The sequence below is a fragment of the Meleagris gallopavo genome, chromosome 1, assembly GCF_905368555.1.
Source record: "Meleagris gallopavo chromosome 1, MGAL_WU_HG_1.1, whole genome shotgun sequence".
NCBI classification, from domain to species: Eukaryota; Metazoa; Chordata; class Aves; order Galliformes; family Phasianidae; genus Meleagris; species Meleagris gallopavo.
In genome coordinates this window covers 74,877,930-74,892,015 of record NC_139404.1, presented here as the reverse complement: position 1 = coordinate 74,892,015, position 14,086 = coordinate 74,877,930, and the positions used below count along the sequence as shown (strand labels likewise).

The following is a 14,086-nucleotide window of genomic DNA, read 5'->3' as shown; positions in this document are numbered from 1 at the left end:
TGCTAGAGATGCTGGGAAATTCCAGCTTTTATCTGCAGAAAGAACCAGTGGAGCATGCTAGACCTGCACTGCTGACCTGCCTGGGTATCCAGCCACACAACACAGTAAGGCAGTGACTGAGTTGCTACTGCTATGATTACTTAATGGATTGGATACATGGTAAATCTTACCATTTTCTGACATATGCAGATTCTGGAAGAGTCACAGAGTTGCTGAAGTTTCACAGACTTTTGTCTCTGGGCTCCAGTGATATTTAAATCAACAAACTCTACTGCCAAGGCATATGCTACCTAATTAATACAAGTACCAGACTTTAGTCTCAGCACGTGTCCCACTGTTCTACTAACACTTCATAAGTCAAGAAATGTATTTACCACAATCCCTCTATGAAGCAAATGATTTCAAACTTATTAAAGCACTATGCTGAATTTTTGGTCTCTTCATCCATTATTCCAACAATCAGCAAGACTACGCAAAAATATCACTGGTGATATTTCATACAAAAATACGACATGTTGAAGTTTTAAATAGCAAACTTTCTTTTTCAACTTGTCTCGGAAAAGTTAATTTTCATTTAACAATTACGAAATTGTCTAGATTCTAAAGGTCCAAATCACAGATCTGAGTATGTAAAAATCTATTACTTCATAGATTCACAGAAACATAGAATGACTTGGGTTGGAAAGGACCCCAAGGATCATCAAGTTCCAACCCTCCTAACAAAGGCAGGGCCACCAACCTGCAGATCTGGTACTAGAGCAGGTTGCCCAAGGCCCCATCCAATATGGTCTTGAGCACCTCCAGGAACAGAGCGTCCACAACCTCTCTGGGCAACCTTTTCCAGCACCTCACCACTTTCTCAGTAAAGAACTTCCCCCTAACATCCAATCTAAACTTTCCCTCCTTAAGCTTAAAACCATTCAGTAAAAAGCTGATTTCCCACCTGTTTATAATCCCCTTTTAAATACTGGAAAGGGCAATGGCGTCCCCTCGCAGCTTTCTCTTCTCGTGGCTGAAAAAACCCAGCTCCCTCAGCCCGTCTTCATAGGGGAGATGCTCCAGCCCTCTGATCATCTTCATGTCCCTCCTTTGGACCCTCTCCAACAGTTCCACATCTTTCCTGCACTGGGGGTCTCAGACCTTGATGCAATACTCCAGATGGGGCCTCACAAGGGCACAGTAGAGAGGACTTCTTCTGCATGTATTTATTATCCTCTAAGTCCAAGCCCTCTACTGCCAAACTTTTAACATAAATAACAAGAAAACTTGGAGCAAAAGCAGGTATTGTTCACTGAAGATACAGGCTCCTCATGAGGATGCTCGTGTTACACAAAATTTCACGCAATCTGGATCCCTCATAACAAAAGATAACAAGAAGAGTACAAAAAAGGGTGCAGAATGCATTATCTCCTCAACTTTGTTATAAAACACCTTTTATTCTAGGCCAACAGACCAGTTTATTAATGAAGAAGATGAAACAAAACATCTGCATGTGTTCTCAAGCAGAAATCTGTATCTATAATTGTGGACAAACACTGGGAAATAGGAAACTGGAAAATTAAGGGGCAAAATTTTTCATCTCTCTCAAGCAGGAAGAAAAAAAAACAAAACAACTCCACAATAAGCCAGTCCAGATCAAACATAAGGAAATTTCTATCCACAGTTTTTCTGCATTTTTATCTCACTCCTTTTGAAAAAAGTTAGTTACTTACACAGTTTTGAATGAACACTTTGAATGAAAATAATTTCCTCTTTCTGCATTCTCTTTCAAGTCATTTCTTTAATTTTTCCCATTCTTGTACTATATGTTTCTCAGCAACTCCAGCTTGCATACTTTATCTTTTCTTCTTGCAACATTACATGGAAGAGAGCAGAAAGGCCCACAGTTCATGCTTGACATATTTAATTCTCCCAATACAGGCAAAGGACAGGAAATAAAAAACAATACTGAAAAGCTGAAGGATCTATCATGAGTTTTAAAAGACTGCAGCCACATTTCTGGATGACTGCCTTAACAGAACATACTGTCCATTCAACAGCATACTCTAGGCAAAAATATGTTCAGACTTTCTGACAAGAATTTTCTCTGATTTGAAGCCATCCTGCAGAATTTCAAGTCTCCAATTAAAATCACAGACATTTCAGAATAATAGATAAATTAACAAAAATAACAATATTCAAAGTAACAAAATGAATGTTTAGTAATGGAAGAATTAAAAATCCCATTTCCTCAAGCATTTCTGTTTTATGCTTGACTAATTCATGTTACAGTACAAATGCTGACCAAAGTTCTTCCCCAAAGCCAATTTAAGATTTCCCTCCTATAAAAATGCCTCAACAAGGAACAAGGCATACAGTAATGTGGCAACCTCTTCTTCACAGCTAAGTAGCTGCATATTTTCTTCTTACACAGAATAATCCTAACACAACCTGTAGGAATGTAACTCTTTCCTCTCTCCCTTGAGTGATATACAATGAAGAAGAATGGAAGAGGTATGGATGCAAGAACATCGCATTCTGCTTTCTATTGGAAATCCAAACTAAAAAGCTGTAAAAATACAGCATTACACAGTTTGACAATGGCATTAATTTTCTACCAATAACAAACTCATAATCTAAAAAAAAAAAAATCAGATTACTTAACACTTTTAACACACCTTGATGTTTTGCTTTCATTTTTAACTACCTCAGAAGAAACAAGCTAATAGTAAAATAGATGTGTTATAATTTAGCTTAAAACTGTAAGTTGAAATAATGGTTCAAATTATTCTGAGGCATATACTGTATATTTCAGTGTCCTTTTCTAAATGCACACCCGCAAAGTAGCATGCTTGGTTATGTCACATTACTACTTCTAGTTCCCTAACAATTTGTACTGTCCACTGAAAATCCCTTTAATTTCAAATGTGATTGGTAACTTGGAGCCACAACATAAACCAAAGAAAAAAGTTACCTAAAACTCTTAAAATATGATCCATAAAATTAAAAGTACCCACACAAAAATAAAACTCAGTAATTTTGTCTTAATTTGAAAATTTTATACTCCTTATCCAGGAATGAATAAGCTAAAGCAAACCTTTTCTCTGTTCTACAAAGGGAAGGCAAATGCACTTTTAAAGCAAATAGACAAAGTTAATATTTTTGACTATCACAATTAATGATAAAGAATATGGTATCTTGTGCATCTGCATTATTTAGATGATATATAGGTAGTCTGGCACACACAGAATTCATTATCAAAAAGTGTATGTTCCATATTACAATCTTTTTGTAAGCACTCTTTCAGCACATTCCCAGCCTTAGCTTATCCTCACCAAGGTTTCCATCCTCGACTGTCAGCACCACTTCATCCATCAGCAAGGCCCGGAAATCCAGCTCTTCTTCACAGCACTTGGCCTTCAACGCTCTCAGTATCTCCTGCTGAGGATAATCTTCTCTGATGCGACGGTCTGTTAAGAACCACAATCTGGGAGCAACTGAACTGCACATCTTGGACTTTTCTTGCAACCTTCAAGGTTTCTTTTCAATGGAACTTCTAGATGGTGGAGAAGATGAGACTCTGTTAGAGTGCACAGGCTCCTACTCATGTTCCCCACTGTCCTGAGTTCTACCACGTTTGTACAAGTCAGTCCTTTTGAAAAGACTCACAACCTCCAAGTGGGAAAGTAATGTCTATGCCTAATCTGTAATTGAAGTAACAACAGAAATAAATCCATTTACATTCAGTGCTACTTACTAAATGCTAGTCTCAGCTCCTACCCTAGTTTCATCCACAGTAAATACACATTTTGACAATTACTGGTAGCAGCAGTACCATTCTTCTTTCCTGACAGTACCAAGAGGCATGAAAACATTTTGAATGGCTATCTTTGAAGGCAAGAATTCCATCTTTTAGGGTAATTCCTTACAACTATAAATAGCTCAGCTACTTCCCTAAGTACCATTAAAACACCTGTGACAGAATTGATATATCCTTTTACAGTATACAGAAGACAGATTACACCAAATCTTTATAATAGGAAAATATCCCAGACAAAAATGCATTGAAACAGAAACTTTCACAGTATTATTTCAAGACTGATTCACTCTTACAAATATTTCACATCTACTGAGAAATACATTTGATATTAGCCAGAACATTAGTGGAGAGCCAATGGAACAAGGAGCAGCAATATAATTATAAGAATATTAAACACTAACACGTACCTAAAAGCAAAATTAAAGATTGTATCTGCAAAAGGGAACCTTTACAAATAAACAGCACTTACAAATATACAAAGTATGCTTCAAATTAGAGAACTTCAATGATGTTAGAAGTGATAAAAAGCAAGGTAGTGTTTCCCTTGATTTGAATAGAGGACTTGGGTTGCTTTTTTTTTTTTTTTTTACTATATTTGAAAATATTTTAAGAGCTGTAAAACAACTAAAGGTATATTAATGGACCCCCTCCCCCCCCCCAAAAAAAAACAAAAAACACAGATGTTTGCATTAAGCAAGGAAACAAACAAACAACAAAACAACAACCAGGAAGTAGCATGGCATAGAGAAAAAGAATTCCGGAGAAAACCAGAGCTGTTTTCTGCCACATATTTTAAATCTTCCTGTTAAATGAAGAGAGAAAAAACACTTTTTTCACCAATACAATTTACTTGATTTTTAAAGAATTTAATTGTGAGACCAAAACAGGCAGTTTCCTGGTAGTCCTAATGACAGGACATGGTATTAGAAGATAAAAGCACAGACAAGACCTCAGGTATACAACTACCTTCACTTAATATTTCAAAGAATTTCCACTAGGTATTTTTCTGTTGTTCACACATGAAGTTTCTGCAGCAGGTATTGAGGCAAAAGGGTCATTTTACAGTCGCAAGAACAAACTGATTCGTTTTTAAATTAAAAAATACATTATTTTTCTCTACTAGCAAACCTTTTTCTTAAACAACAACGAAGAAAAAAAAAAAAAAGTTTTAAGTGGTACTTTTATTCCTAGTACCAAGAATCACAATGGCAAAAAGCAATCTCTGAATACTCCACAACTAGTTTTCCACAGCTTTGCTGAATTAGAAACAAAAATAAAGCCAAGGAAAAAAAAAGCTCTTCCTTCTAATAGACTGAAAGAAAGCAGAAGCTAGACAAAAGCAATCACAGATGCAGACCAGCCCTTGAGAGCAAGCAAGATGCTAAAATGACAGAAAGATAAGGAGTATTTGGTACTCCCAAGGAAAAGAGCACAACGGGGAGTAGACTGTAAAGCATATCTTTTGTATCACAGTTGTTCGTTTTTTTTTTTTCCTTCAAAGCAGCTGAAAGTGAAAAAGGCAAGATGAGGCTTGGGCTAGCAGCAGGAGACAACTGACAGATCCTGCCTCACTTTTGGCTTTCTCAGTATGGTAGTTCACAGAAAACTTTCTGTCACTACTACATAGTTAGGTAAGAATTCGGACAAGGTATATTTTTCAAAAACTGCACCATTACTACACAGTTCAGAAGATTTCTACCCTTATTTCATTTTTGCATCAACAACTGGCAAGACAAAACAGCACAACCTACTATCTCTCTTTTGAAAAGCAGCAGTATCTAGCAGGACTGCATAACTCATCATGAAAAAAATCTCTACAGGACACAGAGAACATAAAAAACACGCTAGATAGACTTTCTGATTACTTAAAAAAAAAAAAAAAAAACAGAAGCAATAACAGATCATCAAGTCTATTGGTTGGTATGTTTTTTCCCCTTTCTCTTTTTCCTCTTGGTACTGACACTAAAATTGCTAAGTATTTTCTCACCCACAATGTCCTCCCCATTTTCACTTGTTATTAAGCCTTGATTTCTTTACCAACACAGATTTCCTCTCATTTTTCTTAAGTCTCTCTTCTAAGTGGCCACATCTCTATGTCCTTAAATCTACAAAGACACCACCATCACCTCTCTCTGACTACCATTTCAATGCTATCTTTAAAAAAAAAAAAAACAAAAACAAACAAACAAGAAAAAAACACGCAGAAGGGTTTTAAAGAAAAAAAAAAAAAAAAGAATGAGAGAAGGTCAAAAGCAAGGAGGTGGGTGGGGGAATTGGAGACCGGGAGAGAGAGGGAAAATGGGAGAGGGTGATGGAAGGACGGGTAAAACTGAGGGGGAGAGAGGGTGAGGAGGAAAGAGCAGAAAGTATGAAGGAAGGGCGTGGGGGAAAGAAGGAAGGGAGGGCAGAAAAGGGGAGGATGGATGAGACTGCGGGAGAAAGAGAAAAATGGGGGCGGGGAGGGAAAGATGGAGGGGGGGGGAGACAGAAGTAAACAAAGGGAGGCAAGGGAAGGGAAAAGGGAGAGGGGAAAGGAGGGCAGAGGGGGAAGAGAGGGAAGGAAAAGGGAGGGAGAGAGGGGAAATCAGGAAGGGAGCGAGGGAGGGAGAGGAGAAATCAGAGAGGGAGCGAGGGAGGGGAAAACAAAGGGAGAGGAAAACTGAGAGGGATGGAAGGAGAGGGAGGGAGAGAGGAAAATGGAGGGAGGGAAACAAATGAATAAGGGAAGGGAGACTGGGAAGGAGAAAGGGGAGGGAGGGCAGGCAAGAGTAGAAATTAAGGAATGTGTAGGGTGGGTGAGAAAGTAATATGGTGATGGCAGGCAAGAGTGGGAAACAAGGAGGGCAGACAGGAGAGAGAGAGAAAAGAGGGGGTAAGGGGAGAGTGAGAAAGGAAATGTGAGAGTGGGAGGGAGAGAAAAAAAGAGAGGAGGTAGAGAGAAAGGAGATTGGGAAGAAAAAAGGAGAGGACAGCTGGACAGGGTAAACAGGGAGGAAGGCTGGACAAGAGCAGAAAACAAGGAAGGTGGGAGGGAGGGTGGATGAGAGTGGAGGACAGGAGGGAGAGAAGTAAAAAGGAGAAGGCGGAGGGGAGGGAGAGAGGTAAAAAGGAGAAGGCAGGTGGGCAAGCAAAAAGGGGTGGGCAGGTGAAAGCAAGAGAGGAAAAAAAGGAGAGCTGGAGGGAGGAAGGAGAACATGGAAAGAGGGATGGAGAAAAAAGGGTAGAGTGAGAGGGAAGGAGGGGAAGAAGGAGAGGGAGAAAAAACTCAATGGCATAAAAAACATGAGGGCAGGAGGAAGAGAGACAAAAACATGAGGGAGTGAGGGAAAGGAATGGCAGGAGCAAGGGAGGTGGGAAAGGAACATGAGGGAGCAAGGAAGAGAGACAAAACGAGGGAGGGAGGGAGAGAGAGATGGCAAGGGAAAGAGGAAATGAGGAAAGGAGGGGGCAAGGGAGGGAGAGAGAAAGACAAACTACGAGGGAGGGAAGTAACAACACAGAGGAAGCAAGGGCAAGTGGGGGAAAAGGAGAGAGTGAGTGAGGGAAGACAGAAGCAAGGGAGAGAGGAAGCAAGGGACAAAGAGAAACCATGAGCGAGAGAGCTCAAGGAAAGGCAGGAGTGAGGGTGGGAGGATAAGGAAAGGTGGGAATGAAATGAAAAGCAGAATATGCCTGTCTTTCCTACAAGTATTTTTTTGAGGAGCTACAGCATCATGAAGAATTATCCAGGTACCTTAACTATCCTGTTAAAATAAGCAAGCCAATCCAAAATGCCTTGATTTGTATTTACTGCTCTCCTAACACTTCATCTCACTTCTTCTGAATCTTATGAAGTTTAATAAATGCATGTATTAAGTCTCCTATTTCATCATAAGGCAGGTAGGAAGCAACCTTAAGCCTGCATATAAAGAGAAATTCACTTTAAAGCAACCTATAAGACTAGTCAAAGCAGAAACAAGTAATCCTAACTTTAGAATCCTCTTAACCAACACCATTTTTCCACTAGGATAAATATCCTCATCACTCTTACATTGTCTTCCTATAAATGGTCTCTACCAATTTCAGCCTGTCCTTGTAATCTCTACTTTGATTTCATAGAAGTCTCATGGAACACAAAATCTTCAATTTACACTACTGGGTTAAACCTCCTAAAAATCCCTCCCACATTTTTAAGAAAATGGTCTGTAAGAAAGCTTGCCTTATAGTCAGCTGCACAAGAGCATTATGCTCTTGATCTGGATGTGGTTTCCAGTATTTTTTCCATGAAAATCAACTCTACCTACTTCAATCTAAAAGCCACAGCCTGATACAATGGCTGGGTGTGCATGAAATATTTTCTAATCCATGTGAACATCAATTGCAAAGTAAGCATAGTACATATAAAGGGAAGAGCAGATGTTTAAATGTCTTCTACAAGATGAACAATTCAAATGCTTTTATCTTTCAGTAACTAACAAATTTAGAAAATGAAAAGCAACAAGAAAAAAAAAAGTCTTAACTGCATAAAATAGATTATAAGTAAAACACTGGCATCTAAGGTCTACAATAGAAAGCAAACTGTGTCTCAGACTAGCCATGCAGTCACTGCTGCATCTGCTTCAGAGAGATGCAGAGTGCAATTCTTAGCAATTTATGAAGAGAACTGATGGAACCTCCACTTCGAGCTGCAGCATTGCTGCATTGCTTAAGCTAAGTTCATTTTGGCATTCACAGCATTTTCTTCTTTTACCCATCATATGCAAACGTATTTCCTCCTGCATTCCTTGAATTTGTAATATACCTTTTGCAGCTGTTGTAGCAAAAGTAGTAACCGTGCTTCTTTACTACTTTACATCATAACAGAATATATCATAGTGACATAGCAAGGAATTCATCCAATCATATCAGCAGTCCAGACAGACCTGGAAAACTGAAAACCACTCTTTTTCCCTTGAAGGAGTCTCTTCTTCACACAGACATACTTAAGACCTGTCTCCAGGAATTTGCGATTTGTTCTCTCTTGTCCATTTAGTCTTTGTGCTACCTTCAACACCAACAAGCTAAAGGAGAAAGAAATGTGCTAGTTTCTTTTTGATGGTGACATTTTTTTCCCCAAAGGTGAAACAAAGAATCAATTGTTAGGATACACTAATTCATTTATGCATTACTGATAAATGCGTGATGTTCAAGGTATCTAGTTAAACAAAAAGATTGTTCTATGTCCTTTCTATTCAAAACACAAATACTCAATACATTTCTATATTAATAAACTTTGGTTGTTTCTTCCCTATGGGAATTACAAATGTTTTGCAGCATTAGAAATCAATGCTATTTAGTACTATCTCAACTACTTAACTCGTAACCTGATGTAGCTCTCTCCCATTGCCCACAGTGATCTGGGAAACAAGTTATTGTTACAATTATTATCATCACCACCTCCCAGAATCACCTCTTTTTTAGTCTTTGTCTGAGACTCAGTTACAGTATAGCACTGTTCAGCTAACAGATTACGGGTTTCAGCAGTTAGAAAGGTAAAACCTAATCTTAGTTTTAGTATACCATTAGGCACACCTAATCCCTACATTTTAGATCATAATAAAAATATGAAGGAAGTTGAGAAGGTAAGAGCAAAAAGTGACAGTCATGACTGCCATGGGAAATAGAGAAAAAGGAAAAAATTAACTCCAAGCACTCATCTCACCATGAACAACAGTGCAGCCTCACATTTATCATTAATGCACACACCTGTTTTTTTTTTGTTTTGTTTTGTTTTTCACAGAACAGTATTATTTGAGTAGGAAAAGGAAATTTTGCTTTACTTTTTATCACGAATAAGCTAGGAATTGAAATTGTGCACATACTTCCAATAAACCAATTTTCTCTACCATTACAGCAGTTTCTAGAATTCTGCTTAGGAGGCTACACCTTAAAATGATGAAGGCATAAGAACATTCAATTGATACATCTAAGTTACATTAATGGTGGTACCTCAAGGTACAATTACAATGAAGAAGTTAGATACAACTATGACTATTCTGAAAGTAATGTCTCTTATTTTAATAGGTTGGCCCACAGTGTCAGAGGCAGATGGTGGTATGGCAGAGGTTGAATTTTCCCACAAATATACCATTATATTTTGTTGCTGTGCAACAGATGGCAACTGAGGGACAGTCAGTCAAAATGACATCTGACATGGAAACATGTATGAAGCAAAGGTGTGTCACTGAATTCTTCCTAGAAAAAATTACACACACATACACTCGTTGCTTGCTGAATGTTTCCGGAGACCAAAGAGTGGATGCTAGCACAGTGAGGCAATGGGCAGTGTGCTTCAGCAGTTGTGACAGCGGGTAACCTCCACTGGTGCAGATTTTTATGAGTGCTACATGCAAGCTTCTGTTCATTACTGTTGAAAATGCAGCTAGTTGTGGTGTAGGAAAAGTGTTTTGTAGCTAAGGTTTTTCTATATCAAATAATGTTATTGTGCTCTTTGTATCTGTTGGAGTTTCCATGGAAATAAATAGGAGGCATTACTTTCGGAGTGAGCTTTATAGATCAGTTAATTAGTTAACTAAGGACTGTACAATGGGCCATATGCTGCACGTGTGTCATAAATGTCTATCTCACTGTAGTGAGGAGAATAGAGCATACAGAGATAGCAGGTCTAAAAATGGTTCAAATCTCTTTCAAGCATAAAGAACAATTAATTCTGTTCCCCACAGAGACACCAGAATAAAATTATCTAAATAAACACTTTAGGAGGAAATATTTATGGTTGAATATAGAGAGAAAACTAACATCTTAAACCACTTCTAAAATTGCTTAGTAAAAATAAATCCAATGTAAATCAATTCATTCCTGGCACTGCTCCTCCATGGTGATGCTTAAGGACAACCTCAAGAAAAATTCCTATTTTGCCTACTAGAGACTAGTTTTCATAAGAATGCCACATAACTGTTTGAGCATCTTTGGAGAGAACCAATTTTTAAAAGCAAAAAATCTGAAAAGCTAGCATATTTATTTAAATGCATTTTACATAATATATTGAGCAGCTGCAGTACAACTCATCAAGCCTTGATGCATTATCATCCACCCTCTGAACATGCACCCTAGAATTCAAAATCACTGCAAGCAGGTAAATCCCAAACACACCTCCCTGAAAGCACAGCCCAATATTCATCTCCCCTCCCATGCCAAAATTTGTAGACTGCAAGAGTCATGGGATATGGAAACGTATTAATCACTCTCACTCTTTTCCAGTACAATCCCCCACTCCCCGTGACTGACAAATGCATTCCTTATGGTGGCACTCACCTGCTCTTCCCTACCTTTGCACTGAGTAATGTTAAAGATGCTAGTATAGCAATCTTTCTAGGCACAACTGCCTATAAAATGTGAGCATCCACACCACCAGCCTTTCCTCACGTATGTTCAAGCATGCAAGTGAGTGGTAACATTCTTCATTCACACAAAATTAGTGTCCTAATCGCCAAGGAATAATCTGCCATCTTCCCTCTATACTACACAAGGCAACATCAGCTGGTCAACAGTGGTCAAGAACAGCTCTCTCTCCACTTCAATCTTAGTTTTTTTTTTTTGTTTTTGTTTTTGTCTACAACAGGCTCACAGATTTTTCACCCCCCTCCACTGTATGTGCACATCCATTCAACTAAAACATTTATTTCCTCCTACATCAGCTGTTTTTCTGAAAGAGAGGTTCTTCCATCTCTGTCCAGGTTCCTCTGCAGTGTGGTACCCCACACTCTGCTCCTCCTGATCTGTGTATGCAAGCCTGTTCGCCCTCCTCCCTTCCCCCACCCTACTCTCAGTCTGTGCATGCTTCTCCTAATGCCTGTGGTGGGGGAAGGGAGACATGCACTGCATCAATGAATGGACTGAAAAGACTTACCCGAAATTGGGTGAGGAACGAGCAGAAGACAAAAAAAGATGCCAAAAGATAAGCGGGTGCTTCCTTCAGTATGCCAAGTGCTGCTTCAGTCTTGGCTCCTTTAAGGAGGTCACGTGTCTCCGTAAGCACCCCTTTTCCTGAATCCACTATTACTCAAAAAGGGAGGGCAAGGAAGCCTCCTGGATGCCTCTCTACAACTGCACTCCAGATATACAAATAAATCTCCCTCAGCAAGCAAGAAAAAACGTTCTCCTGGTACTATAACAGGCAACGTCTAGCTGATGCCTTAAGGACTAAGGTAGATTTCTGTGGGGTGAGGGGGCCTAAATTCCCAAGCTATACTCCCCTATGGAAGAAGAGGGATAGGAAAGAGGAAAAAGAATACTGGCGGAGAGCAGTAGTTCTGTATGTAATTCCTTGCGTCTCAACTTTCTCAGAACTATATCTTAAATTAGTCTGAAGACACCAACACCTAGGAAAGAAAGAGAAAGATCCCTATTAGACATAAACATACAAAGACATACAGTAAACAAATTTCAAAGGAAGAGAAGGCATGATGCAAGGCAACAAGCAGAACCAAAAGACCTGATTAACCACTTAGGCAAAATGTGCAACTTCAATTTCCACAAATACAATATCACACACACCCATTTTAAGAGGGAAAGAAAAGAAAAAAGAAAAAAAAAAAAAGAACAGACTTAAGCAGTTTGCTCACTTACTGAAGAACGTGTACTTAAAGATAAATCTGGATCTACACATAAAACATGAAGAATTGTTTTAAAATCTAAGAAACACATTCATGCTTATTTGTCAGACTCTTTAAACACCACCCCCCAGAAGAACATTTAGAATTCAAATATGAAGATTGCAGAAAAGTACATTACAGGGCAGAAGAATAATCCTACACATTAGAAGCCCCTCTCCAACAGAATGAGTTGCTTATAAGCAGAGGCACCAAAAAAAAAAAAAAAAAAAAAAAAAATTAGAAGCTGTTTAAATTACTGAATTAAAGCATAACAATTGCACACTTTTAAGATGGATATCCTGGTAGATCCTAAGCCGTCAAACCACCAACATAAAATTAGTTCTTTAAATGTAAGGAGAAAAAAAAAATAAAAATAAAAAAAAGAGAAGAAACCTAGTTGTAAAGATTTCATTTTAAGTCTAACGACAGACACACACTCCCACCTAAATCACGTGAAAAGCTGTCCCCAACAGACGCAGATTTTCGCATTCGGGCACACGGGAGCGATTTTTGCCCCACCTCAGTGGCTGCTTACACACACCAGCGAGTGTGCATGCACAAGGCGTGCAAGAGAAGGGTGTGCAAGCACGGAGAGGAAGGCAAGACGCGAGCAGACCTACCCCAACATGTACATGCGGAGCACGATCCGACCACAGAAAGCGCGGTGTACGGAACCCGCGCCGCCTTACAGCTAGGGAAGCACGAGGTGCAACCGCCCACCTCGCACAGAAAGACCCTGTCGTGAAGCCACCGAGCCGGTGCCTCGGCTGGCCTGCCCGCAACGGGCGCGGTTAGAAGACGCGGGCAGGTCGCAGCGCTGCTTCGGCGCCCCAGGATGCACAATCACCACAGGCGCTGCGCGAGGCGGCGGGCGGAACGATCCCAACCCCCCAGGCACAGAGGACCCCACCCCCGGGCTCATATCCGCTCAGCCCGACATCTCACCCACCCCGTGTGCTGCAGAGCTCGGGCTCACGCGGCCCGCACGCCCCGCCGACGCCCGCTTCAGCGCCGCCCGCAGGGCCGAACAGAGGCCTGGGCAGGCGGCGGCTCGATGAGGGCTGCAGAGAGACTCGTCCCTTCCTCCCCCTCCTCGCGGACAGCAGTCACTCAGAGGAGCGGTCCTAAAGGGGAGTGGGCTCAGCCTCCGCCTTCTCCCTCCTCAGCCTCCCTCCTCCCCGCGGCTGGGGAGAGAGGACGGCGCGGGTCGGCTATCCCCCGCACCTCCGCCCCCGCGGTCGCCGCTCCAGCCAAAGAGCGGGCGCCGGCACCTCCCGTACTCTCTCCCACCCGACTAACGGATAAATTGAAGCGGCGGCGGCGCTAACGGCCGGGACGAGCGCAGAGAAGGGTGAGGCGGGGCGCCAGAGGAGGCGGGCGAGGCAGGAATGCAGGCCGCGCGCTCCCGCCGATCGCCACGCGCGCACCCCACAGGCGCAACGGCCGCCACTGCGGTTGCCGCACCCGCACGGCGGGGCCTTCGCCCCGCCCCACCGACGAACACGCCTGTGGCGATTCGAACTGCCCCCCGGCTTCCGCGGCCTGGCGACGACCACCTCCGGTAGGCGGCTTCCCCCTCGGTACGCTTATGTCTACCCCGGACCAGAAATGCGGTCTAAGCGCGATCGCAGCGTTGCATCCCAGGCCAGGGCCG

At 41.2% G+C, this 14,086-nt stretch overlaps 1 protein-coding gene across 6 annotated transcripts in view; it reads right to left on the bottom strand.

Annotated features, from left to right (window-relative positions):
- The window catches only part of RIMKLB (ribosomal modification protein rimK like family member B), a 42,687-nt gene extending 28,808 nt beyond the window's left edge, over positions 1 to 13,879 (bottom strand). Inside the window, exons 1-3 of one of the 6 annotated variants that reach the window (XM_085234708.1) lie at positions 13,382 to 13,879; positions 11,688 to 12,159; positions 3,315 to 3,535 (exon numbers count right to left, since the gene is read on the bottom strand). In XM_085234708.1, the coding sequence (XP_085090834.1) occupies positions 3,315 to 3,489 (175 nt within the window). In that variant the 5' untranslated portion in view covers positions 3,490 to 3,535; positions 11,688 to 12,159; positions 13,382 to 13,879. Of the gene's footprint in view, positions 1 to 1,712; positions 3,275 to 3,314; positions 3,536 to 11,687; positions 12,160 to 13,052; positions 13,069 to 13,381 lie in introns of those variants that run through there. The other 5 variants (XM_085234717.1, XM_085234728.1, XM_085234747.1 and 2 more) reach the window with 5 other exon arrangements.
- Between the last annotated feature and the right edge of the window lie 207 nt (positions 13,880 to 14,086).